General features: G+C 38.8%; 1 protein-coding gene across 1 annotated transcript; it reads right to left on the bottom strand.

Annotated features, from left to right (window-relative positions):
* Positions 1-491: 491 nt before the first annotated feature.
* On the bottom strand, positions 492-25,885 carry GORAB (golgin, RAB6 interacting). The gene is made up of 5 exons (XM_065935677.1): positions 25,745-25,885; positions 17,754-18,102; positions 15,496-15,597; positions 12,797-12,937; positions 492-2,228 (listed from the first exon to the last, which is right to left on the bottom strand). The coding sequence occupies exons 1-5, from the start codon at positions 25,878-25,880 to the stop codon at positions 1,769-1,771; spliced, it is 1,188 nt and encodes a 395-aa protein (XP_065791749.1). The 5' UTR covers positions 25,881-25,885; the 3' UTR covers positions 492-1,768.
* Between the last annotated feature and the right edge of the window lie 203 nt (positions 25,886-26,088).

Below are 26,088 nucleotides of genomic sequence, written 5' to 3'. Positions count from 1 at the left end.
TTACCAGCACTTTAATATGAGGAAGTTGGCCAGCATGCCGTAAGCAAGAGCTCTGACTCTCATATTCCTCAACTGTAAAATAAGACTATTAAACTGAGTCATCGCTGAGGTCCCATCCAATTCATTTATCTCACGGTTCTCCTTCCTCCTTGTACTTTTAAGTATGGTACAGACTGAGAACTAGACTGTGTGTGCTCAGTCGCTCAGGCATGTCCGACTCTTTGCAATCCCATGGACTGTAGCCCGCCAGGCTCCTCTGTCCAAGGAATTCTCCAGGCAAGAATACTGGAGCAGGTTGTCATCTCCTCCTCCAGGGGATCTTCCCAACCCAGGGACTGAACCCACATCTCTTGCATCCTCTGCATGGGCAGGCGAATTCTTTACCACTGAGCCACCTGGGAAGCCCCTACCACATGAACAAACAGGATGTATTACTGCCACAGAGTGCTTAAGAATTCACACTCAACTGTTTAAACTTGTCACATTATAAATGCATTAGAATCATTTATTCATTAGAAAAATAAGTGTTTTGAACAATGAAGCTTTCAGTTTTTATATATGTAATTCATGAATAAAAAACCAACTATCTAAGTGTTTCTGTTCAGAGAAGTCAGTAATGGAAAGCGATAAATTCAACTCAAATTACATAATATAAAAAGCTCACCTGCATTACTAGAAGGTAATATCTTTAAGCAAACTCATTTTAAAATAGGATGCCCCCAACTTTTTCAGAACTTATAATGGATACAATATTACATTTGTCCTTATCTTCTTTTATAACAGTTCTTTAAGCCTTAAAATGTAATATTTGTACTTTCAGAATTTCTGATAAATAGATCATAATTTCATGTGATAGTTACACATTCACATATAGTACAATGTAGTGGTCAAGTATTAGTGATGGTAATTAACAAATCATTGAAGTAATAAAAAATCATCATTTTAACAATTTTAATGTTCCACAACAGGATAATTTATATCCAGCATATAAAACACATACAGGTAACTTTAAGAAAAAAAAAATCACCTTTAAATAATCAAAAGTAGCAGTAAGATTTTTTGTATTATTTTCAGCCTGTAAAAGGGTTTTCACTGCCTAAATTTAAGCAACGTTCTGATTAGAAAAGAGACAATATATTAATAGTAGTTATATATACCATGGTATATTTATATATATCTATGTTTGTACATGTGTGCATGTATATCAACAGCCAACTTAAGGTGTCTGGTTCTTTTTGTAAACTATAACTTCCAAGTTGTATTTTACACGAGTAAGATCTGAACAGATAATTCAATCTAGTACTTTTGTTAGTTTTGTCTCTCATTCTCTTTCCCACATGTTAGTTTTTGTGTCTCTTTATTGATTACATGAAATAGAACTCTCATTTCCAACATTTCTCCCAGGAGAAGTTAAATAAGTTCCATTAGGTACTGATTATCATTTTTCACTTTACATTTCTGTATTCACCTGGTCTGAAAAAACAATTAACCATGTAGTTTTTCTTCCATCCTTTTAAATTACTTGCTTTCACCCAGTAATAAGGACACAATGGAAGACCTGGATTAAAATCAAGGTGAACTATGTCCCCATATAAAAAACTATCATAGTCTGAGATTTTTCTAGAACCTTCAAACATGTTACACTAAAACTAATGGATTTAAAAATTAATATTGTCTTGAAGGGGCATTTATCATAGGTCATGGCATAATCTACAACAGAAAGTTTACTGAATACCCTATTTAATTGTAAAGAACAAACACGGACACTTTACGTGATGAGAGAAGCTGAATTGTCTTTTACTGCAGTTTCATCCTCTTGGTTTGGCCGTTCTGGATCAAGAAGGGCAATGCTATTGGAGTTTTGCCCCTGTTCGTCTACCTTTTCGGAAGCAGTCTGGTCTTGAGGCTTTTTGTCCTCTTTAGCCAACTCTAAGGTCACACTCTCCCCAGAAGGCTGAAGTGATCTCTCTAAATGAACCACTTGTTTCCTTGCTTCAGCTTCCTGTTCACACAGTAGTCTCTCCACCTCCACCTCGAGCTCCAAAGTCTCCTCGTCGGCGTGCACATCCAGCTGCTGCATCAGCTCCTCCAACTTCCTGGCCTTGCGGAGCTCGTTCTGCTGGATGATCGTGCAAAGGTGCTCAGTGAGCTGCTCTTTAAGCTCCGTCTTGCGCTGCAGCTCCAGCTTTGCAGTCACGTACTCTGCTTCAGCCCTGTCAAACCGCTTCCTGCAGGAGCAGACACAAACACTGGTCTATTAGCTAGCTACTGAAGGAGATAGTCAACGGGCAAGACACAGTAACTCCAACACCTGAAAAAATGATGTAAGAAGAAAATACGGCTATTAATACTTTACAGACACCTGTCTACATGCTAGACCAAGTAGGGTACTGCTGCTGAAACTTCCACAACATGCACACCTGGACTCTCCTAACCTAACCACATTTTCCTGTACCCATTTCCTCTTCCCAAGGCTGTGCCTGAATGAAACCAGGTTGAAAGGTTAATTCAGTGGTGTGCTAGCTCCAGTGGGGGAAAGCCCTAATATGTAGTGTTTGTCAATTTCTGTAGTGAAAATATGATTACCATGGTCAATTTCAAGCTACTGATGTGATATCCTTGAATGAAGAATTTGGAAGAGATACACAAACTCTCTCATGAACCAGGCAAAGCCAGCTCTAGCATATAGCCAGTTAAATTTATCAGAGGTAAAACAGTAAGAGATGGAGAAAGCAGAAAAATCTGTTATCTCTTGACTAAATGGATTAGAACAGGGAGAAACCTTTTGGTGGAGAAAGACATGGACAGTAGCACCTATTGCTTGTGAGAACCAAAAATGTCTCCAGATATTACCAAATGTCTTCTAAGGGGCAAAACTGCCCCCAGTTGAGAAGCGCCAGATTGTTTTCACCCTGTCCACTCTGCAACACACTACTGTGAGACTTTTACTAAGAAAAGTCAATTATTTTTTACATATATAGAAACTCCATAGGTAGATAATGCCAGTCTTACTTGATGCAGGGTAATTCTACTGAGGATGTCAATTTGCAATCTCCCTTTTTTTTTATTTGCCTTTCCATATAATGTGTCGGTTTTCTTTTTGTCTACAAGAGGTTGATCCCTGTCTACCAACTAATTATTCTATTTAGTTACTACTAAGATCATGGCATCTGGTCCCATCACTTCATGGGAAATAGATGGGGAGACAGTGGAAACAGTGTCAGACATTATTTTTCTGGGCTCCAAAATCACTGCAGATGGTAATTGCAGCCATGAAATTAAAAGACGCTTACTCCTTGGAAGGAAAGTTATGACCAACCTAGACAGCATATTAAAAAGAAGAACATTACTTTGCCAAGAAAGGTTCATCTGGTCAAGGCTATGGTTTTTCCAGTGGTCATGTATGGATGTGAGAGTTGGACTGTGAGGAAAGCTGAGCGCCGAAAAATTGATGCTTTTGAACTGTGGTGTTGGAGAAGACTCTTGAGAGTCCCTTGGACTGCAAGGAGATCCAACCAGTCCATCCTAAAGGAGATCAGTCCTGGGTGTTCATTGGAAGGACTGATGCTGAAGCTGAAACTCCAATACTTTGGCCACCTCGTGTGAAGAGCTGACTCACTGGAAAAGACCCTGATGCTGGGAGGGGTTGGGGGCAGGAGGAGAAGGGGACAACAGAGGATGAGATGGTTGGATGGCATCACCGACTTGATGGACATGGGTTTGAGTAGACTCCGGGAGTTGGTGATGGACAGGGAGGCCTGGCGTGCTGTGATTCATGGGGTCGCAGAGCCAGACACAACTGAGCGAGTGAACTGAACTGAACTGAACTGTTGTGAAGGCTATGCTGCCTTACCTGTTATGATTGCCTTACTTTGCATGTGTGCATGCTCAGTCGTTTCAGTCGTGTCCAACTCTTTGCGACCCTGTGGACTGTAGCCTACCAGGCTCCTCAGTCCACGAGATTCTCCAGGCAAGAGTACTGGAGTGGGATGCCATGCCCTCTTCCAGGGGATCTTCCCGACTCAGGGATCAAATCCGGGTCTCCTGCATTACAGGCGGATTCTTTACTGCTGAGCCACCAGGGAAGCCCTGCCTTACCTTACTCAGTGTAATAGTAATTTCCAGTACTAGAGTTACGGCAAGAAAGAAATAGGTATTATCTCCTTATGCAAGAGTCTCTGTCTCAGAAGGAAATACAGTGAAAAATAAATAAACAAAAGGCCTTGCTTTTAGAGAACCCAGGGTTCAAAACCTATCTTTGCCATTTACAATGTGTGTATGTATTTTGGCAAAACCTTTTCTGGATGTGAGTCATACTAGCTCAGGGACAGAGAGGGTTTTATTGCAGGATATACGAGGCAGTCTCAAAGGCATGTCATCAGAATAAAGGACTCTTCTCTTCAATGGTCAGAAACCAGAGTTTCTTTCTTTTAGGCTTTCCTATCATATTCACAGCCCAGTATGGCCACCAGCTGTGTGATATCAAATTTTCTTCAATCAAACTCTCCATGTTCCAAAATTCCTTCTGGCTGGCCGGCTTGGCTTGACTTATATCAGTTTAAACAGAACCGTTAATGCCAGGGCATGCCAGGCCCCTCACTTCAGTTTATGGATTAAATGTTCTGGGGTTCCCATTTTTGTTATCCAGTGTGCCCCAGGCTCAACATCATGAAGACAACACACAGCCAGGTTTCAATGAAAGAGGCTGAAAAAAAGGCATGCAGTGACTAAATATTCCAGTATGGTGAGCAGGGGTAGCTTCGTGAACTAAGTCTTGGTTTGTCTATAAAATGGTGATGATAATAATACCTCATAGGAGTGTTAACTGAGCATTAAATAGAAAAAGGAGGGCAAGTGTCTAGCCCAGTGCCTGGTAGGCATCCAAGAAACAGAACTTCCTCTTCAGAGCACCAGAATTAAAAAGTACTGTTAGTATATCACTAAACATGTATCTGGGCTTCCCTGGTGGCTCAGATGGTAAAGAATTCGCCTACAATGCAGGAAACCTGAGTTTGATACGTGAGTGGGGAAGATTCCCTAGAGAAGGGCATAGCAACCCACTCCAGTATTCTTGCTTGGAGAATCCCATGGACAAAGGAGCCTGGCAGGCTACAGTCCATGGGATCGTGACTGAGCAGCTAAGCACACAAACAAATACTTAAAATTAAACTTAACTGATATTTGAAAACTCTTATTTACATAATGTTCATTTCGCACATTTAATTTTTTTACTGTCATCTAGTAAATATAAGAATGAGAACAAGCTGTTTTTCAACTACCCCTACGTTAAAAGAATTGTTACAAAGGAGGGTATGCTGGGTATCTGGATCCCTTATTCTCATATAATATCCTACCTATGAATGTTCTTTCATCAAGCTTGAGAGCTCTGACAACAGTCTCTAGAGGTACATGTATCTTGTCCTTCCCTTTGACTCAAGCCCCCCTTCTCTGCAAGTCTGTGGTCAGCCTCAGCCAGTCAAAGTCAGTTAGTAAAGATTTACTGACTAGGCTCATGAATGCTGAATTGAAATAAAATTTGCAAATCGGTCCCTAGGTTTCCATTGATCTTTCACTCTGAATAAATCATTGAAGATTCTGCATTTTGTTTATTTATTTAAAGTCCTCTGGCCAGAAACATGCATATATACACATATATGTTTTTTTTACACAGTGATTTATGTTCAAAAAATATTGATTAGTTTCACAAACTGCACTACAAGTCTGGGGGTCAGGTGGATAATACCAAATCAGACTATGAAGACATACTTTGGAACAGAATAATAAGAGCATTATACATAATACAGTAAAACAAATTGAACTGGAAATGTAATTATAGAACCATTTTGTTATTTTAAAGGAATCTTGAATGATTTAATGAATGTTATTTAAAGGATTCTAGAAACTATCTCTTGGTTTCAGTATCTCTGAAAATTTTTTAAAATACCATTAACCCTTGGCATGCATTAGGTCCCACTGGAACTAAAAGTTTTCTTAGAACTTTTAGTTCTTTAGTTTCTTTTCTGAACAGTTCTAACTATTTGTAAGTATCAACATATCATAATTTTTATTCTTTCTTAGAAGTTTTCCAGAGAACAAAGAGAAAATTTATTTATAATATTTTGAAAAATACACTAATTATATTTTACAGTTACTTTATCAGTCCACTGGGCCCTTTTAGAAATCTAAGATACATCATGGGATTGTTGAAATACAGTTTTTCTTTTATCTTGAAACATTTGTCATTTCCTCACCCTAGGAATTACTTTCTCATTACTCATCTATTATTCCCATGTATGCTGAAAAATTAAAATAATAAGAAAACAGAGAATGATGGAATGACCTAAAAGGATGATACAATAATGAACTGCTTAGTTTCCTTACTGTTTTGCCAAAGTATTACATCACCTTTTAATAAAGCATAAAATTAGGCTGGAAACATCATACTTATAATCTGCTTTTAGCTTTCACTAAACACAAGTGAGGATTACTTTTCATTTTCTACCCAGAAGAGCACAGAAAATTCACAGAAGAAGACATCTGTAGTTATTGAATGTGAAAGTGTTGGTCACTTGGTTGTGTCCCACTGTTTGCAACCCCATGGGCTGTAGGCCCCGAGGCTCCTCTGTCCATTGACTTCTCCAGGCAAGAATACCAGAGTGGGTAGCCATTCCCTTCTCCAGGGGATCTTCCTGATCCAGGGTTTGAACCCGGGTCTCCTGGACTGCAGGCAGATTCTTTACCATTTGAGCCACCAGGGAAGCCCATTTTGCAGTTATGAGACAAATCATAATGCAGAGTTCCAAAGAATAGCCAGGAGAGATAAGAAAGCCTTCCTCAGTGATCAATGCAAAGAAACAGAGGAAAACAACAGAATGGGAAAGACTACAGATCTCTTCAAGAAAATCAGAGATACCAAGGGAACATTTCATGCAAAGATGGGCTCGATAAAGAACAGAAATGGTATGGACTTAACAGAAGCAGAAGATATTAAGAGGAGGTAGCAAGAATACACAGAAGAACTGTACAAAAAAGATCTTCACGACCCAGATAATCATGAAGGTGTGATCACTCACACTCACCTAGATCCGGACATCCTGGAATGTGAAGTCAGGTGGGCCTTAGGAAGCATCACTACAAACAAAACTAGTGGAAGTGATGGAATTCCAGCTGAGCTATTTCAAATCCTAAAAGATGATGCTGTGAAAGTGTTGCACTTAATCTGTCAGCAAATTTGGAAAACTCAACAGTGGCCACAGGACTGGAAAAGGTCAGTTTTCATTCCAATCCTTAAGAAAGGCAATGCAAAAGAATGCTAAACCTACCATACAATTGCACTCATCTCACACACGAGTAAAATAATGCTCAAAATTATCCAAGCCAGGCTTCAGCAATATGTGAACTGTGAACTTCCCTATGCTCAAGCTGATTTTAGAAAAGGCAGATGAACCAGAGATTAAATTGCCAACATCCACTGGATCATCAAAAAAGCAAGAGAGTTCCAGAAAAACATCTACTTCTGCTTTATTGACTATGCCAAAGCTTTTGACTGTTTGGATCACAATAAACTGTGGGAAATACTGAAAGAGATGGGAATACCAGACCACCTGACCTGCCTCTTGAGAAACCTGTATGCAGGTCAGGAAGCAACAGTAAGAAATGGATATGGAAAAACAGACTGGTTCCAAATAGGAAAAGGAATACATCAAGGCTGTATATTGTCACCCTGCTTACTTAACTTATATGCAAAGTACATCATGAGGAACACTGAGCTGGAAGAAGCATAAGCTGGAATCAAGATTGTCGGGAGAAATATCAATAATCTCAGATATGCAGACAATACCACCCTTATGGCAGAAAGTGAAGAACTAAAGAGCCTCTTGATGAAAGTGAAGGAGGAGAGTGAAAAAGTTGGTTTAAAGCTCAACATTCCGAAAACTAAGATCATGGCATCTGGTCCCATCACTTCATGGCAAATAGATGGGGAAACAGTAGAAACAGTGGCTGGCTTTATTTTTCTGGGCTCCGAAATCACTGCGGATGGTGATTGCAGCCATGAAATTAAAAGACGCTTGCTCCTTGGAAGGAAAGTTATGACCAACCTAGATAGCATATTCAAAAAACAGAGACATTACTTTGCCAACAAAGATCCGTCTAGTCAAGGCTATGGTTTTTCCAGTGGTCAGGTATGCATGTGAGAGTTGGACTATAAAGAAAGTTGAGCGCCAAAGAATTGATGCTTTTGAACTGTGGTGTTGGAGAAGACTTTTGAGAGTCCCTTGGACTGCAAAGAGATCCAACCAGTCCATCCTAAGGGAGATCAGTCCTGGGTGTTCATTGGAAGGACTGACATTGAAGCTGAAACTCCAATACTTTGGCCACCTGATGTGGAGAGCTGACTCATTTCAAAAGATCCTGATGCTGGGAGGGATTGAGGGCAGGATGAGAAGGGGATGACAGAGGATCAGATAGTTGGATGGCATCACCAACTTAATGGACATAAGTTTGAGCAGACTCGGGGAGTTGGTGATGGACGGGGAGGCCTGGTGTGCTGGGTTCATGGGGTCGCAAAGAGTCGGACACGACTGAGCAACTGAACTGAACTGAGACAAATCAAAAGATGCATGTTGTGGCAGGCTAAAAAATGACCCCCCAAAGATATTCGCTTCCTATTCCCAAGAATCTGTGAACATTATCTCAAATGGCAAAAGATGTGACAAAGTTTAAGATTTTAAGAGGAATTTATTTTGGATTATCCAGTTGGGTACTAAATGCAACCGCATGTTTCCTTTTGAGCAACAGGCAGAGTAAGTTTTGAGAGAAAACAGGAGGAAGCAATGTGACCTTGGAGGCCCAGACCTGAGTAGTGCAGCCACAAGCCAAGGTGTGCCTTCAGCCACCAGACACCAGAAGGGACAGGAATATATTTTTCTTTAGAGTCTCTGACAGAATGGCAACCCTGCTAACATCTGATTTCAGACTTCTCGTTTCCAGAAGCACAAGAGAATAAATTTCTATTGTTTTAAGCCACTGACTTTTTCATAATTTGTTATGGCAGTCCTACCAAATCAATATGGCTTCCCTGGTAGCTCAGCAGTAAAGAATTCACCTGCAATGTGGGATACCTGGGTTTGATCCCTGGGTCAGGAAGATCCCCTGGAGAAGGGAATGGCAACCCACTCCAATATTCTTGCCTGGAGAATTCCATGGACAGAAGAGCCTGGTTGGCTATAGTTCCTGGGGTTGCCAAAGAGTCAGACACCACCGAGCAACTGAGAACGTGTGTGTGTGTGTGTGTGTGTGTGTGTGTGTGTGTGTGTGTGTGTGTGTGTGTGTGTGTGTGTGTACATACACATGGCAGTGTCTATTAAACGTGGAAGGCAAATAGCAAACATTGCTCAGTCATGTCCAACTCTTTGCAACCCACTCCAATATTCTTGCCTGGAGAATTCCATGGACAGAAGAGCCTGGTTGGCTATAGTTCCTGGGGTTGCCAAAGAGTCAGACACCACCGAGCAACTGAGAACGTGTGTGTGTGTGTGTGTGTGTGTGTGTGTGTGTGTGTGTGTGTGTGTGTGTGTGTGTGTGTGTGTGTGTGTGTGTGTGTACATACACATGGCAGTGTCTATTAAACGTGGAAGGCAAATAGCAAACATTGCTCAGTCATATAGTTCCTGGGGTTGCCAAAGAGTCAGACACCACCGAGCAACTGAGAACGTGTGTGTGTGTGTGTGTGTGTGTGTGTGTGTGTGTGTGTGTGTGTGTGTGTGTGTGTGTGTGTGTGTGTGTGTACATACACATGGCAGTGTCTATTAAACGTGGAAGGCAAATAGCAAACATTGCTCAGTCATGTCCAACTCTTTGTGGCCCCATGGACTGCAGCACACTTATGGCAACCCACTCCAATATTCTTGCCTGGAGAATTCCATGGACAGAAGAGCCTGGTTGGCTATAGTTCCTGGGGTTGCCAAAGAGTCAGACACCACCGAGCAACTGAGAACGTGTGTGTGTGTGTGTGTGTGTGTGTGTGTGTGTGTGTGTGTGTGTGTGTGTGTGTGTGTACATACACATGGCAGTGTCTATTAAACGTGGAAGGCAAATAGCAAACATTGCTCAGTCATGTCCAACTCTTTGTGGCCCCATGGACTGCAGCACACTAGGCTTCCCTGTCTTTCACCATCTCCCGAAATTTGCTCGAATTCAAGTCCATTGAATCAGTGATGCCATCCAATCATGCCATCCAATCATACCATCTTCTGACGTCACCTTCTCCTCCTGCCTTCAATTTTCCCAGTACACTGAGGGTTAAAGAAAAGTTCTACAGGGAGCCACTCTCAGTTTTACAAGCTGGTCTGCGCAGCACAGGGCAGCACTGTAATCACAGCTGTGAACAGCAGGAGCCATGACAACTCTCTCCAGCTGGCTCACTCCAAGTGTCATCTTCTCAGAGGTGTCTACCCTGACACTGTTCTACAGGAACCAGTTTTAAGGTGAATTCTGGCCTATTTGTATGGAAGAACCTTTTGTGGGCAGAACAACAATATTTTTATTTAAACAAAGTCAAGGAAATCTCCCACAGAACCAATGAAACTGACTACCCTGGGGATTACCTTCAGTAGAAGTCTAGACCATAATACTATTATCACCAATCTATAATTGCCTAACAACCACAGCTATAAATTTAGAAAATGTTGTCTTAATCTTCTGCATGTCCCTAGTTCTAGGCTAAATACAACCCTGGTTCTAGGCTAAACTGTCTATGGCTCTCTTTGACTTAACTCAAGAGCTTATGTTTTTAAAAATAATGTCACACATACAATAAGGATATTCACAAATATCTATATCAGTGTTAGTACCATGACAAACTGTCATCTTTAGCTTGTTAATAAATGCAACAATTTATCATGTAAAATCTTTTACTATATAAAGTGCACAAAAATGTCATGAAGAAACACTCATATACTGTGGGATACTGTCTCCTTTAACCAGCAATCCCACCTTCTTTGTGGTTCTCTGAAGGCTAAAACAATGGCATTTCTTATACAATGTTCAATGTACAAAGGCATCCTTCTCCAGCCCTCCCCTAGGACAGAATTAAAACATGATCAAATGATTTTTCTGTTGAGACATCCAGAATAATCAGAATTACTCATTTAAATAGCTAAAAAGGCATAAAAACATTCCTCTGGCAAACTTGTTACAGAGGAAAAATGTGCTAAAAATCTAGGCTTAGTCTAATCTTAATAAAATCTTGGTTACCTCCTTAATGACTTTATTAATAGAAATGGAACCACCAGTTATCAGTTACTGATGGCATTAATTTATGCAGTTAATTAATAAAAGCAACCCATTAGGTCTAATAGCATATGGTCAAACAACAATTACAAAAATCACAAGGACACCACAAACCTCTTTCTTAAACAATAAACAGTGAATTAAAAACCACAATCAAGCATTTCCGCTTTATTAAATTGCTATATAAACATTCTGATGCTGTGGTTTACCCTGGACTAATGAGGCATTCTGATTGATTTCTACTGTTACAGAGAAAGATGCAAAACTGAGTCATTAACACAGCATTCCCTTGTGAAAAAAGACAAACCAGGATGATTAAAGCAATGTTGAAAAGACTGAAAACCCTGAAATTGGACTTAATTTTTTTGCTCTTTTATCTGTTTGCAAAGTTCATGTAATTCTTTACATGTGTTAGTTTGTTTTGAGAACATGCAATGATGATTTTTTCTCTTAAAAAAAAATTCCAATCATTGAAACCAAGGAAACATGTGATAGCAAACCATTTTACACAGAGCATAAATGAAAAAGAAAAACCTTCAAGCTTTCAATACAGAGTGGTATTTTCCTTAAAATACTCAAATGCCTTTAAAAAATAAACTAGATCTTTGATGAAAACTGAAATGAGAACTAGGCTAATCCTTAGACCATCTCAGATAATCAAAATTTCTTAAAGAAAAAACACAGACTTGGTGTTAGAATAATATAGAGTTCTGGAGCAAGTCATTCAGACTTTTAGAGTCTCAAATATTAAACAGCTGATGGCTTAACAGGAAAGACTAAAATGTAAATAAATAAAGCAAGAAATCCTCTAACAGGGGTATAACAAGGTTAATGAGTATGGCAGATTTAAGAGTTAATGAAGACTTCAAGAAGGAGATAATTTGAATAGACAGCGTATTAAAAAGTGAGACATTACTCTGCCAACAAAGGTCCATATGGTCAAAGCTATGGTTTTTCCAGTGGTCATGTATGGATGTGAGAGTTGGACCAAAAAGAAGCTGAGCACTGAAGAACTGATGCTTTTGAACTGTGGTGTTGGAGAAGACTCTTGAGAGTCCCTTGGACTGCAAGCAGAAAAAAACCAGTCAGTCGTAAAGGAAATTAGTCCTGAATATTCACTGGGGAGGACTGATGCTGAAGCTGATGCTCCAATAATTTGGCCACCTGATGCAAAGAGTTGACTCACTGGAAAAGACCCTGATGCTGGGAAAGACTGAAAGCAGGAGGAGAAGGGGACGACAGGGGATGAGATGGTTGGATGGCATCACCAACTTGATGGACATGAGTTTGAGCAAGCTCCAGGAGTTGGTGATGGACAGGGAAGCCTGGCGTGCTACAGTCCATGGGGTCGCAAAGAGTTGGACACAACTGAGCAACTGAACGGACTGAAAACCGGAATAGGTACAGCACCTAATACTATTGTTATGAGGCTTAACGATGATATACATAAATGCCTCTGGCCCAGCTAACAATATACATTAACTAAATCAGACTCCTAACTCACCGAGCATATGAATAGTCGAGGCTGGCCTGATCAATCCGGTTCCTGAGGATTCCAATGTCAGCTGACACCATGTCATCTAAAGCCTGTAACTCTTTCTGGATCCTCTTCAGTTTCATTGTTTCTGCCTGAGTTCTTTTAGATCTATAAAATGAAGAACATGAGTGGAAAAATAAAAATATTTTAAAATCACATGTCCACATAAAACTGAAAAAACCAACCTACTGTATATACAATATGATTATAGTATATAATTTTTAAAAGCTAGAAAAAAACAGAAAAACTGAAATTAATGCTAGTAATATTTTGGTGTATCTCCAAAACTGCATTTGCACTTTTTCCTCTTATGATTCCAAATTTTATTATTAGTATATATTGTTTTTAGACACAAGAGAAAAAGTAATATTAAAAAAACAATAAATCGTTCACTCAGAGGTCTATATTCATTCCCTAAGCACTAAAAGGATGTACCTGTATAGAGAACTGGATATATTAGAGTATCGAACACAGCTTTTCAAATTCCTTAAACTCTTCTTGCAAAGCCCATTTTCATTTGTCTGATACTCAGCGGACACTGAGAACAGAGGCCAGCATTAAACATCATTTCTTTGTATGTATGAGAATGTCTACGTGGTTTTAATTTTTAGGACTCATTTCTTCAAACTTTTATTGTTTTGACTCCTCTTCTCTAGGCAAAACTACAGGTCCTCAAAATTTTTTCCAGGGCTCAAAACCAAACACTCTATTTGCCCCCTTGTTTAAGGGCAACTTCAGCCCTCTCATCACTCCCAAGTACATCATCTACCTCAGAAACAATAAACAAATACAAAGCCAACCTTTAATCATGATTTCACTTGTTTCAAAATGTCATACACATTCTCAAAGGAAAATAAAACTCTTAACAAAACCACCATACTGCAACTTGATTTCTACTCCATTATGCATTCACTCTTGTTTTCTGTCTACAAAAGCTAACCAAATGATTTTTTTTATTTCAAATATTAATGATTCAGGCTTCCCACGTGGCTCAGTGGTAAAGAACCTGCCTGCCAAACAGGAGAGGCAACAGATGCAGGTTTGATCCCTGGGTTGGGAAAATCCCCTGGAGAAGGAAATGGCAATCCACTCCAGCATTCATGCCTGGGAAATCCCAGGAACATAGGAGCCTGGTGGGCTCTAGTCCATGGGGTCACAGAGAGGGACACAACTGAGCACACGTGCTTTAAAAATCTATTGTCCATTTATTAGTAATCTAACAAGTTACATTTCCTTAAATTTCTGTCTATAGCAGTGCTGTCTTAAATCAAAATCATATAAAGAAAAACAAGTACTGAGCCTGTAAATTTTTTTTGTAAAATCCCCAGTAAACAGCCTCCCTAACTTCTTCCAAATTGAAGACTACTAAAATGCATTTCAATAATCACACTGTTTTCCTTCTTGAAATGTAAGTCAAGTTGAAATTCTCTATTCTTTGTGAAAGATCAAGATGTACAGTAAGAGAAAAATAAACCATTAGTTTTAAATACATATATCCCTTTGGCAGATAAAATCCTGAATTACTCTGATACCTACTTACCTTTCTCTCCAGCTCTATGCCTTCCTCTCCCCTGACACATACCCTAGCTTTAATGAGAAATAGTTCTGCCAGACTTTTCTGGAGATCTAAAAAAATAAAAATAAAAAATGCCACTGGATACTCGTTGGCATTTAGTTCGCACTATTCTCAAACACTGCTTTACTGACTGAGTTTGGTTTCCTAAGGCCATAGCATACCAGAAACTATAAACTAAAAGGGAAGAGTGGTAAGGGATGGGAAAGTGGCTCAAAGGGGACTGTTGCTGTTTCAGGCCTGTACAAGGCAGCAAGGGAAAAGCAACTGCTGACAGACTGGTTCTGAAGGTGAGAGAAAAGCAGAATCATACGCAATATGCAACAGTGCTCTTAAGGGCAACCCAGAGTCATGGATAAAGTTAAGTTATATCATGCATCTTTTATCAGTGGGAGCAGGATAAAATTTTAAGAAAAATGGCCATAAAAAATACAATTAAGATTTGTGGGAGTACAAGTCACTTACTTGGAATAATCTTATTCCTCTACATGTCAGATGATTAAGGCTTAGGTCAAAATTAAAACCTGCATTTGTTGCTAACTTACTTATGAAGAAAGAAAGTGAAAGTGTTAGTCGCTCAGTTGTGTCCGACTCTTTGCGACCCCATGGGCTGTAGTCCGCCAGACTCCTCTGTCCATGGGAATTCTGCAGACAAGAATACTGGAATGGGTTGTCATTCCCTTCTCCAGGGGATCTTCCCAACCCAGGAATCAAACCTGGGTCTCCTACACTGCAGGCAGATTCTTCACCATCTGAGTCACCAGGGAAGCCCAATTTACTTATATTGACAGCTATTTACTGCTCTCTTATGAGTATGTAGCTGGTTAAAACTAAAAAACACTGACGATGATCTTAAGTTTTAACTGCATCTAGATTCATAAATACATTATAATCTATGCTTTAAAAGCCTTCCTTAATAAATTAAGACTGGAATCTCTGTATCACTTGTAAAGCATAATTTGTTTAATAGGTCTTAAAAGTAATGACTGTAGAGAAAATGTCATTTATTAGAACAGACATAGGAAAATAGATACAGAACACGACAAAACTGATGGCAGGACACAAACCACCTTTCCTGGTTCAGGTGCCTCACCTTTCTGCAATAGCTTTAGCCAAAAGAGCTTTCTTACGTTTATTTTTCTCTTCCATCAGCCGCTGTTCTTGCTGGAGGACTTCCCAACGAGATTTTTCTTGCCTTGGGAGCAAAAGTATAAAAATGAGCTTTTTATACTTTTCCACACCTTGCCAGTTTCAGTTCCTAAGTATAAAATTCAATCAACCAGATTATTTATATGTATATACATACATTTTTTTCCCCAAAAGTTCTCTTAAAAGGAACCCATCTGTAGTTCATTATTTTGTTCTAATAGGAACAAAGACTATGATTTGAAGTAAAGGCTTAGATAAATTGGCCCTTTGAAATCCACTATACGTACATAATCTAGAAACACACAAACTTGAAGCCAGAGTACTACGGCATTTTTTAGGAGTACAAAGAAACTATTTTAAGTTAATCATGTATTATATGCAAAATAGATAGGGCTATAAGTTGTTCTATAGCTAATGTCAAATCTTTTAAGAGTTTTCTATAACAAACAATAAACAATATTTCATACATCTTTCTTTCAATTTGTTCACTTCTTTCTAGCTCTCATTTTTAAACAGTGAAACACTACGAAATAAAACTTGAATGCTGGGCTCAAAAAAAACTCCAAAGATCTACAAACATGAATTGTTTTCCAATCTATCCAATTCTGAAATACATTAAAATTTTCTGTAAATTCACGAATTTAATGTCAATGCAAATTAAACAAGGTAATGACAAAGCTGTTTGTCCCTATTACTGTCAACTTCTCATAGCCATTGTATCAAAAATCTCCCTTCTGAGACCTAGTAACCGATTGCAAAATTATCCTTTTCTCTTTATTCCTACAACCTCCACCTTAGTGCTGCCATTGGTCATTGCTCATTTTTACTGTTTGTAGTCTTCTCCTCCCCAGATACCTCAGTTGCAGCTCAAACCAGTACCCTCTGCCAAATGATCCGCAGCACCAACACCTGGATGTTCTCGGTTAGTTTTATCAGAGTGTCATCTCCCCTTTGGGGTCAAGGAACTCACTAGACAGGCATCTTCAGCTTCCAAGCCCTTCTTCATACTTCTTTAATTCTCTACAATTTTCTGGGCTATCGTGTGCCTCCTTCAGAAAAGTGAGATGTCATCCCTGAACATTCTCTAATATATACTTTCCTTTTCCTCTCTTATAGCCTCAGAATTTCTCCTTTTCAACAACCATTCCTGAGATGACATTTCTTCTATGAAAAATTTCTCAAATACCTAAAATGATAATAATAATTTTCCTAATGACATTCGACCTCAATTTTCCAATTTAACACCCTCGCCACTTGTTTCAGGACTATGAGAGTTGACTACATTTAAGACATTAAATGTAGACACATTTAATTTTGGTTCCATAATTCATATGGCTTTATATCTCTTGTCAAAATGATTTCTTGGCTGTAAACCCTGGTGGGCAGGAAACACTTTAAACTTAGTAGAGAATCTGGATCAGCAGAGATTGGAAAAAGAGCTGAGATTAGATAAAACATATGACACTTTGAAAAAGAGTGACTCAGAAAATGGAAAACAGAAACAGAGACTATTCTTTCTTCCCTGTGAGTGATAAATCAGGAGAAACAAAGAAGGGTTATTCATACATAAGTCATATAATAGAAAAAAACTGATTATAAGAATTCACAAGTCACAGAATGGCAATTTCCACAAGAATGTGGCTAAACTAAATTCAGGAGGTGGTTTCTAATACTAATACAACAAATAAAGAAATCTAATGACTAATTATTTAATTTGTCCTCTCAATTCCCTATACTCTTTCCTTTGATCTTCATGTCTCTTCACAAGCACCCTTTTCTGAGTCAATGAAGATGCTATCTGAAAGCTGAAAGAATGGATTCAATCTGGGGAGGAGTATCATACATATAAGAACTGGTTCTGGTGAGTGTAAAGCACACAGGCTTTGGATCCAGAGACTTGCATGTGAACCCTAACTCTATTACTTATTAGCAGTATCTTTTCTAAGACATCACATCCGTAAAGTGAAAACAACGAATATGCATCCTAAGACTGTTGTGAAGACTAAATAACATAAAACATATAAAATGTTTAACACTGCTACTTATATTTAGGTAGTAGCTATTTTTCAACAGCTTATTCATCACATTTTTAGGTTAGACTATCAAACAAACAAAATATTAACACTGTATTTCTTCAAAGTTCAGTGGGGGGAAAAAAAGTAAAATGAAAAGAAAGTCTCATGGATATATAGACTTACTAACAATTCCACTTTCTTTTTTTCCAGTTGGCAATCTGGTTTTGGAGGCAGAACCTCAGCATTTTTGTGAACTTCATGGGAATTCTTAAGTCCCAGTTCCTTTTGTTGACTTTCAGTACCCTGCGGTTTTCCATCACCAACAGGAGAGGTGAGTGTAAGGGGAGTAGGAGGAGAAGAACATGGTCTCTGAGTATTAAATCTTTGTTTTGGTGCAGAAAGCAGCTGCAATGGAGGTAATGAGGCTGACCCATCTTGAAGTCCAAATTTTTGACTTTGCTCTTGAAGTGCTCTTTCTCGCTGAAGTTGCTGTCGACTTTTCTTCCCATGGAGACGCCGCTGTGGTTCAAACGGATCTATATATAAAAAAAAGAATGGAGAAAAATTCCTTTGTGTGAGCAGCAATTAATTTTAACTTCTCTAAGAAAATAAAGCATTAACAATAAACTCAAGTAATTCTGCAGGGTTTTTCTTCCCTTGTCTTCCTTAAAATCCCAGGGGGCAAAACTGCCATCTTCCTGCAGAATTTGACAGTTCTCTGATCATACTACTAATATTTAACAAAAACTAACCTATTTCTCAATTTATCTTTAAGGAAGTCCATTTCTTTGTGAGTTAGGCCTTAGAATACAAAGCAAGGGTTCACCCTGATTTGCTGTCAGAAGAATCTAATATGACCGAAGTTGGTAGAAAAATGAATTCACTGATATGTCTTAAATTTGACTGATGGTTCTGTCTATTCTTCTGAAATAAAATGGTGGCTTTTTTCAAATGGGCTTCACCTTTCTTAAATTTTAACAGATCTTAGGGTAATTTGATACATAGGTAGACACAATACACAAAGCATTACCAAATGAAATCTTTTAATTTTAGGGATGCTAGTTAACCCTAAATTGTTTCCTTTCATCTTCCAAATAGCCTGGGCCTATGTTCCCCAAAGTTCAGTTAGCCTTTAATCAAAGTATGCAAGCTAATTTTAATAGCAGCCTGCGCAAAGCAATAGAGGAAGACAAAATAATCGGGAGAAGTCTTTTTTAAGAAGTATTATGAATTAAATGATAAGAAAGTAATTAAATGTACTTTTTGGACTGTCCATACCAGTATTAACCTTGTAGGTCAGACAACTGGAGACTCTGACTCACATTCACACTACACTTAAGATCAATAAGTGATACATTCCAATAAGTGCCCAGGAAATGAAACTAATAAGTTTTTGTAAATCACCTAAACGGGGTTTGTAAAACCTAATAATGACCTCTGAAACAACATAAGCTTATTATTTAAATTTCTCAAAGGAGAGTTAAAGCTTGGGAGTCAAATTTCCATTGTTGCTTTTCTCCACCTCATTAACCTTAGGCAAGTCAATTGATTATTAATACTCTATACCTCAGTTTCTTCATCTGTCAAACTGGTTGAAAATTTACTTGCTTTACTTAACTCAAGGAGTTGGTGTAAGAATTAAATGAAATATGGAAAGAAAATATTTTCAAAAGACATAATCAAAAGTAAAATGTTATTACTATTGACTTTAGCCAGAAACACAAAGTACCGTACTATATCTTGCAACAGAAACTTATTCTAGACTACTGATCTTTATTCACACCATCAGAAAATGCCACTAATCCTGCTTACCTTTCAGTTATACTTGTTAGTTGAATTATTAATATCCCTCTGAAAGTCAGTAATGGAGCTTCCATTTTATTTTGCATTTTCATAGAACCTACCTGTGAGATTAAAAATGCTAATTTTTAAACTCCCAAACAACAAATCAGGTCACTTAAGAATTAAACAAATGACAAAAAAACCTTTTGGAACTAGTAAGTCATTATAGCAAGGTTGCAGAATATCAGATTAATATATAAAAACCAATCACTTTCCTAGCAACAATGAACAAGTGGAATTTGATATTAAAAAAACCACAGTCACATTTATGTTAGCATTCAAAAAAATTACTTAGATATATATCTAGCAAAATATGTACAAGATCTAAGAGGAAAACTACAAAACTCAAATGAAATCAGGGAACTAAATAAATGGACATATTCCACATTCATGAATAAGAAGACTCAACATTGTCAAGATGTCAATGTCAGTTCATCCTAAACTGACCATATAGATTCAGAGCAATGCCAATTAAAATCCCAGCAAGTTATTTTGTGGATACTAACAAACTGATTCTTAAGTTTCTATAGAGAGGCAAAAGATCCAAAATAACCAATAAAATATTGAAGAACAAAGTTGGACTGGCACTGCTTGACTGTAACACTTACTATAAAACTATAGTAATCATGACAGTGGGAATTAGCAGAAGAGTAGAATAGAGATCAATGGAATAGACTAGGGAGCCCAGCAATAGGCCCACTTTAATACAGTCAACTGATCTTTGACAAGGGTGCAAAGGCAATACAGTAGAACAAAAATATTCAACAAATGGCACAAAAATAAATCTAGACACAGACCTTATACCTTTCACTCAAAAGGGATCATAGACCTAATGCAAAACTCAACTATAAAACTCCTAAAAGACAACACAGGAGAAAATCTAGAAGATGTCAGACATAGTAGGGAATTTCAGATATAATACCAAAAGAGATAACTGATAAACTATACTTGATGAAAATTAAAAATTTCAGCACTGTGGAAAACAATTTCAAGGGAAGATAAGTCACAAACTGGAAGAAAACATTTGCAACTGACACATCTAATAAAAGACTGCTATCTAAAATATACACAGAATTCTTAAAACTCAACAATAAGAAAACCTCATTAAAACATGGATCAGAAACCTTAACAGATACCTTGTCACCAAAGAAGATATACACATAACAACTATGCATATGAAAAGAATCTAAACTATATACCACAGGGAAATGCAAATTAAAACAAGATACCACTACACAAATAGCAAATGGCAAATAGATGGGGATCCAATGGAAACAGTGAGAGACCTTATTTTCTTGGGCTTCAAAATCACTGTAGATGGTGACTGCAGCCATGAAATTAAAAGATGCTTACTCCTTGGAAGAAAAGTTATGACCAACCAAGACAGCATATTAAAAAGCAGAGACATTACTTTGCCAGTAAAATTCCATCTAGTCAAAGCTATGATTTTTCCAGTAGTCATGTATGGATGTGAGAGTTGGACTATAAAGAAAGTTGAGCGCCGAAGAATTGATGCTTTTAAACTGTGGTGTTGGAGAAGACTCTTGAGAGTCCCTTGGACTGCAAGGAGATCCAACCTGTCCATCCTAAAGGATATCAGTCCTGAATGAATATTCACTGGAAGGACTGATGTTGAAGCTGAAACTCCAATACTGTGGCCACCTGATGTGATGAACTGACACATCTGAAAAGACCCTGATGCTGAGAAAGATTGAAGGCGGGAGGAGAAGGGGACGACAGAGGATGAGATGGTTGGATGGCATCACAGACTCAATGGACATGAGTTTGAGTAAATTCCGGGAGTTGGTGATGGACAGGGAAGACTGGTGTGCTGCGGTTCATGGGGTCACAAAGAGTCGGACACGACTGAGAGACTTAATGAAACTGAACTAAACCACTACACAACCATTAGAATGGCCAAAAATCCGTAACACAGAGAACATCAAATGTGGGTGAGGATATAGAGCAACCTGAACTCTTTCATTGTTGGTGGGAATGCAAAATGGTAGTCACTTTGGAAGACAGTTTGGTGGTTTCTCACAGAACTAAACATTTCTTAACATATGATTTAGCAATTGTGCTCTTTGGTATTTTTCATGAGATAAAAACTCATATCCACACAAAAACCTGAACATGGACATTTATAGAAGCTTAATTCATAACTGCTAAAACCTGGAAGCAACCAAGATGTCCTTCAGTAAGTGAATGGATAAACTGTGGTACATACAGACCAATGGAATATTATTCAAAGCTAAAAATAAAAGAAATCAGCAATCAAGCCGCACAGAGCATGGGAGAACCTTAACTGCATACTACTAAGAGAGAGAAAACAATCTGAATAGGTTATATACTGTATGATTCCAACTATATGACATTTTGGAAAAGGTAAAACTATGCAGACAGTAAAAGAATCAGTAATTGCTAAGGTTTAAGGAGAGAAGAGAATGAACAGGCAGAGAAAAGAGGATGTTTAGGGCAGTGAAAATACTCTGTATACTATAATGATAGATACATGACATCATGCATTTTTCCAAACTTGTGGAATGTATTAATACCAAGAGTGAACCCTAATGTAAACTATGGACTTCGGTGACTATGATGGGTCAATGAAAGTTATAACAAATGTGTCACTCTGGAAGAAGACTTTGATACTGGGCATGGCTATGTACCTGTTGGGGCAGGGACTATCTGGGAAACCTCTGTATCTACCTGTCAATTTTGCCATCAACCTAAAACTGCTCTTAAAAAATAAAGTCTTTAGGAAGAATTGGGGGGGGGGGGAAGGAACATGCTCTTTTGCATACTTTTTTGGGGGGCCGCAAGTATCAAGGAGGCTGTGGTAAACTGGGAGCACAAGTATTGTTTAAAGCGGACAATCCATTAGCCACCTCCAACCGACCCCATGGACAGTCCATGGAATTCTCCAAGCCAGAATACTGGAGTGAGTAACCATTCCCTTCTGCAGATCTTTCCAACCCAGGGATCAAATCCAGGTCTCCCACACTGCAGGCAGATTAATTACTAGCTGGGCCACCAGGGAAGCTCTTAAAGATGGCAGCTGTCACTAAAAATCTTAAGTCCAAGTTATCAGACATTTTGATTTTTCACTAGAAAAATTTAGATTTTTATGTCAAATATAGAGAACTGTATCAATCAAGAAAATCTAGATTATGCTATAGGGGCAAAGAACTCTGGAAACTTTATGGTTTTAAACAACAAAGGTTTATTTCTTATTAACGCCACGTGCCAACTGAAGGCCAGAAGGGGCTTCCTGCTGATCGGCCTCTTAGGGCTCCAGGCTGACTGTCCAGTCAGTGTTTGCTAGCCCCCAAGGCAGGTGAGAAAAGAGCTTAGGAAGGACTTGGTTTAGCAATTAATTGCTCTGACCCAGGAGTGACTTAACACTTAATGCTTACAATTCAATGCTGAACTAGCACTAGGCCTGATCCCAAAACAAGGGCAACAGGAATACACTGGGAAGAGAAGTGAACCGGAAACAATTTCCCCAGTATTAATTTAAAAGAAGTTTTAAGATTAGATAATCCAAAAAGGGGGAAGGGGATGAAAAGACAAACATTTGTGGCTTAAATCAAGCCAGTGGGCTGAGTTTGTAATCTTTGTTCTACATCTTTTAATTAAGTCCTGCTTTCCCCACCCAAGACAATTTGAATCATATGTTGATCATCCCCTTCCTTTGCTTTTTATGTCATACTGTGTCTACAAATACTTCTTTTAAATGTTATATTATTTAGTTATTTTAACTTTATATAAAGGATATCATGCAAGATATAATCTTCTTCAACTTAATAGGATATTGCCATTATTCATCATCGCTGTAGTCATTTAATTTTACCACTGCATAATACTCTATTGAGAATATTCTCTAAGAGTCTACTGATCTTCTACTGATGGAAGCATTTATTGCCATTGCTCACTTCTCCCGCTATAGTGAACTATGACAGCACCAAATCATGGTGTGCAGTGGCTATATGGAACAATCACCTGTCAGCCCATGTTAGACATGAAACTATAGTGAAAAAGAAACCTTTACTATTTCAAACAACTGATATTTCAAGGCGATATGTTACTGCAGCTTAACTTGGCTTAACCTGACTTCACTATTATCAGTACTTTTGAAACTGCATTTGCCCCTTCTTGATCGTATTCCCTTGCCTTCCCACCATCCTAAATTTTGTGTTTCATTCCTTTAATTTTCTTTATATATTCCCTATATTCCTAAATGAATACACGTGCTTTGTATGATTTTGAGCTTCTATTAATGGTAGCAGACTGTATATATTCTTCTGCAATTTGCTCTTTTCACATATTAAGTCTCTGAAATTTATGCATGCTAATACACGCTGCTTGTAGTTCAATTCCCACTAGCTGTATAGTAACCCAGTGGATGATTTTACCACAATTTATTTATCCACTCCCTATTTATCCACTCCCTTGTTAATGAAGACTAGGTTGCTTCCAGCTTTTTAATATTACAAACAATATAAACAAAGAGTATTAGGAACATGTTTGACTTTCCCAGATGCCCATATGGGCTTCTCTAGACTATTGCCGTCTTTATTTTTGCTGGCAACCAACTCCATCTTCATAGATTATTTAAATATATTTTTAAGGCTGGAGAACAGCTGGAAGGAGCCTTAAAAGTTAAAGATTCAGCTCTTTTAGTTTTACAAATAAGAAATCCAAGACAAAAAGATTTAGAGGCAGAGCTGTGAGATCTACTATTTTCAACCACTGTGGTTGGCTGAGTATACAAAATGCTGAGATGTTTTCTTAAGATAGTCAAAGACTAGTTGGTGTCTATGTTCTAACATCTCAGTGAAATGATAGGTCTTAAAGTTAAGGTCCTTCATCCCCTCTCTATCCCAATTATGGAGATATTTAGAAATGTTCTTCCAAATAATGAATCCAGTGTTCAATTTAGCATTAAGTCTTCCTTCCTGGGGTAAACTCACCTCTACTAACACAAAATCTCTGTGAAATACTGCCAAGCTCCATCCAACCACCAGCAGAGTAACATTTCTGTTAATTCTGTAGCAAGCTCTGGTACAACATCTACTATCACATTATATTATAATTTGTCTCCTCAGCAGACTATAAGCTCTTTGAAGGCAGGGATGAAACTGATTATATCAGCATCCCTAATGCAGAAGCTTCCCCTCCCTTAACTTCGGGTCAGATAAGAAGCAAGGTACTAGTACCAAGAATGTCTGTTAATTACAAACTTTAGTGTAACTTTTACGATTCAGCTTTTAAAGGTTTCTGGAGCAGTCAAAATTTTCCCAATCCATATAATCTACACTGCTATCATATTACAAATTTACTTCCTTTTCCATTCCTCAGGCCTAGATTATCTTCACCGCCATGCTAAAAACAAACAAGCTGACCTGAGCAACATCCAACTTTCTCACACACTCTAATAAAAGGCATAGAAGGGATTATTAATTTCCCCCCAGAATGTGTAAGTTATGGTACCAGGAGTGGTGTAAACTCACAGAAGTAGCGTGCACTAGCAAGATCACTATACACACGTTATGAAATTTCAATCACAAAGCACAGTTATATTACGAGTTTCTCACCAAATATCAGCAAACTTAATTCCCTCATTAAAAAATAACAAAACAGTAAAAGTCCATTGAGTGATTACACTATAAAGATGGAGAAGCAAGCACAAAATTTTAGCTTACACTGAGGACAGCAGATGTGCATGTCTATGGATTGATAGGTAGCTAGATAGCTATATATTTCACACCTAATCTCTCAAAGACCCTTTTGGTTTGCTGACTCTCAAGAGTTGGAAAGAACTGCAAAAATCATCTGGCAACCAGAAGTGAATGCAAGACTCCAGATGTATCATGACAAACTGCAACTTTCTGCATTCATTCAGATCCCTGTGCTTCCTTTTCCCAATCACAGTCTGCTTCTATAAATTCACCACAATTTAACGCTAATACGATGTGTGCACCTCCTTCCTCTACTCTGACCCCAACCCTCCATCCACTGATCTGTGCAGCAAGCCTCCCACAGGTCACTTCCTCTCCCAAGTGCCATTCCTTTCCCAGGAAAAAGTCAAATCCCTGAAATAGATACCTTAACTCTCTCAGTCTCGTGGGTCTGCCACACACCCCCCACCGCCACCTCAGCCGTGGCTCCAAGTGCATCCAACGCCCGAGCCCCCTCAATCCTGTCCTCCGACCTACAGCTCCCTCTCCCTAACACAGGTAACCCTTTTCCCCGCCCCCTTTCGCTCAAAAACTGCAGCCCCGCCCCTTCCCTTCACATATCGAAGAATTAAAGCTCTGCACACCGGCCCTTTACCTTTAGGCTGCTTTAATCGCCTCAGCTCCTCTTCAGAGAAGCCGGCCCAACCCTGCGCCATCCGCCTTGGCTTGCCAGCACGCTTAGTACCCCAAAGCTCGGAACCCCGACTGCCAACACGACTACCCAGGCACATCCGGGTTCTTCCCCGCCGCGGCTGACCAACCAATCAGCGCATAGAATTCTGGACGCAAGGCCCCCTTCTCCCTTGCAGCAGGACCCGGATCTCTTTCAGGCTGTCTCCGGCAGTGCCTGACAAAGTGCATAAGGAAATCTTGGTTTCGCAGACATTCGTTCCCCTTGACCTGGCTTTTCTCTTTCTGCCTGTCTCCTGTGCTTGTTGG

Source organism: Muntiacus reevesi, chromosome 5 (genome assembly GCF_963930625.1).
Source record: "Muntiacus reevesi chromosome 5, mMunRee1.1, whole genome shotgun sequence".
NCBI classification, from domain to species: domain Eukaryota; kingdom Metazoa; phylum Chordata; class Mammalia; order Artiodactyla; family Cervidae; genus Muntiacus; species Muntiacus reevesi.
This window is presented reverse-complemented; position numbering and strand designations above follow the sequence as displayed.

Bases quoted from the DNA above. Each gene is read 5' to 3' on its own strand.
- GORAB (XM_065935677.1), bottom strand. From the start codon at position 25,880: ATGTGCCTGGGTAGTCGTGTTGGCAGTCGGGGTTCCGAGCTTTGGGGT. The intron at 18,103-25,744 runs GTAAAGGGCCGG...TTTTATATATAG, and splicing joins GCGATTAAAGCAGCCTAAAG to ATCCGTTTGAACCACAGCGG. The intron at 12,938-15,495 runs GTGAGGCACCTG...TTCATTTTATAG, and splicing joins GCTAAAGCTATTGCAGAAAG to ATCTAAAAGAACTCAGGCAG.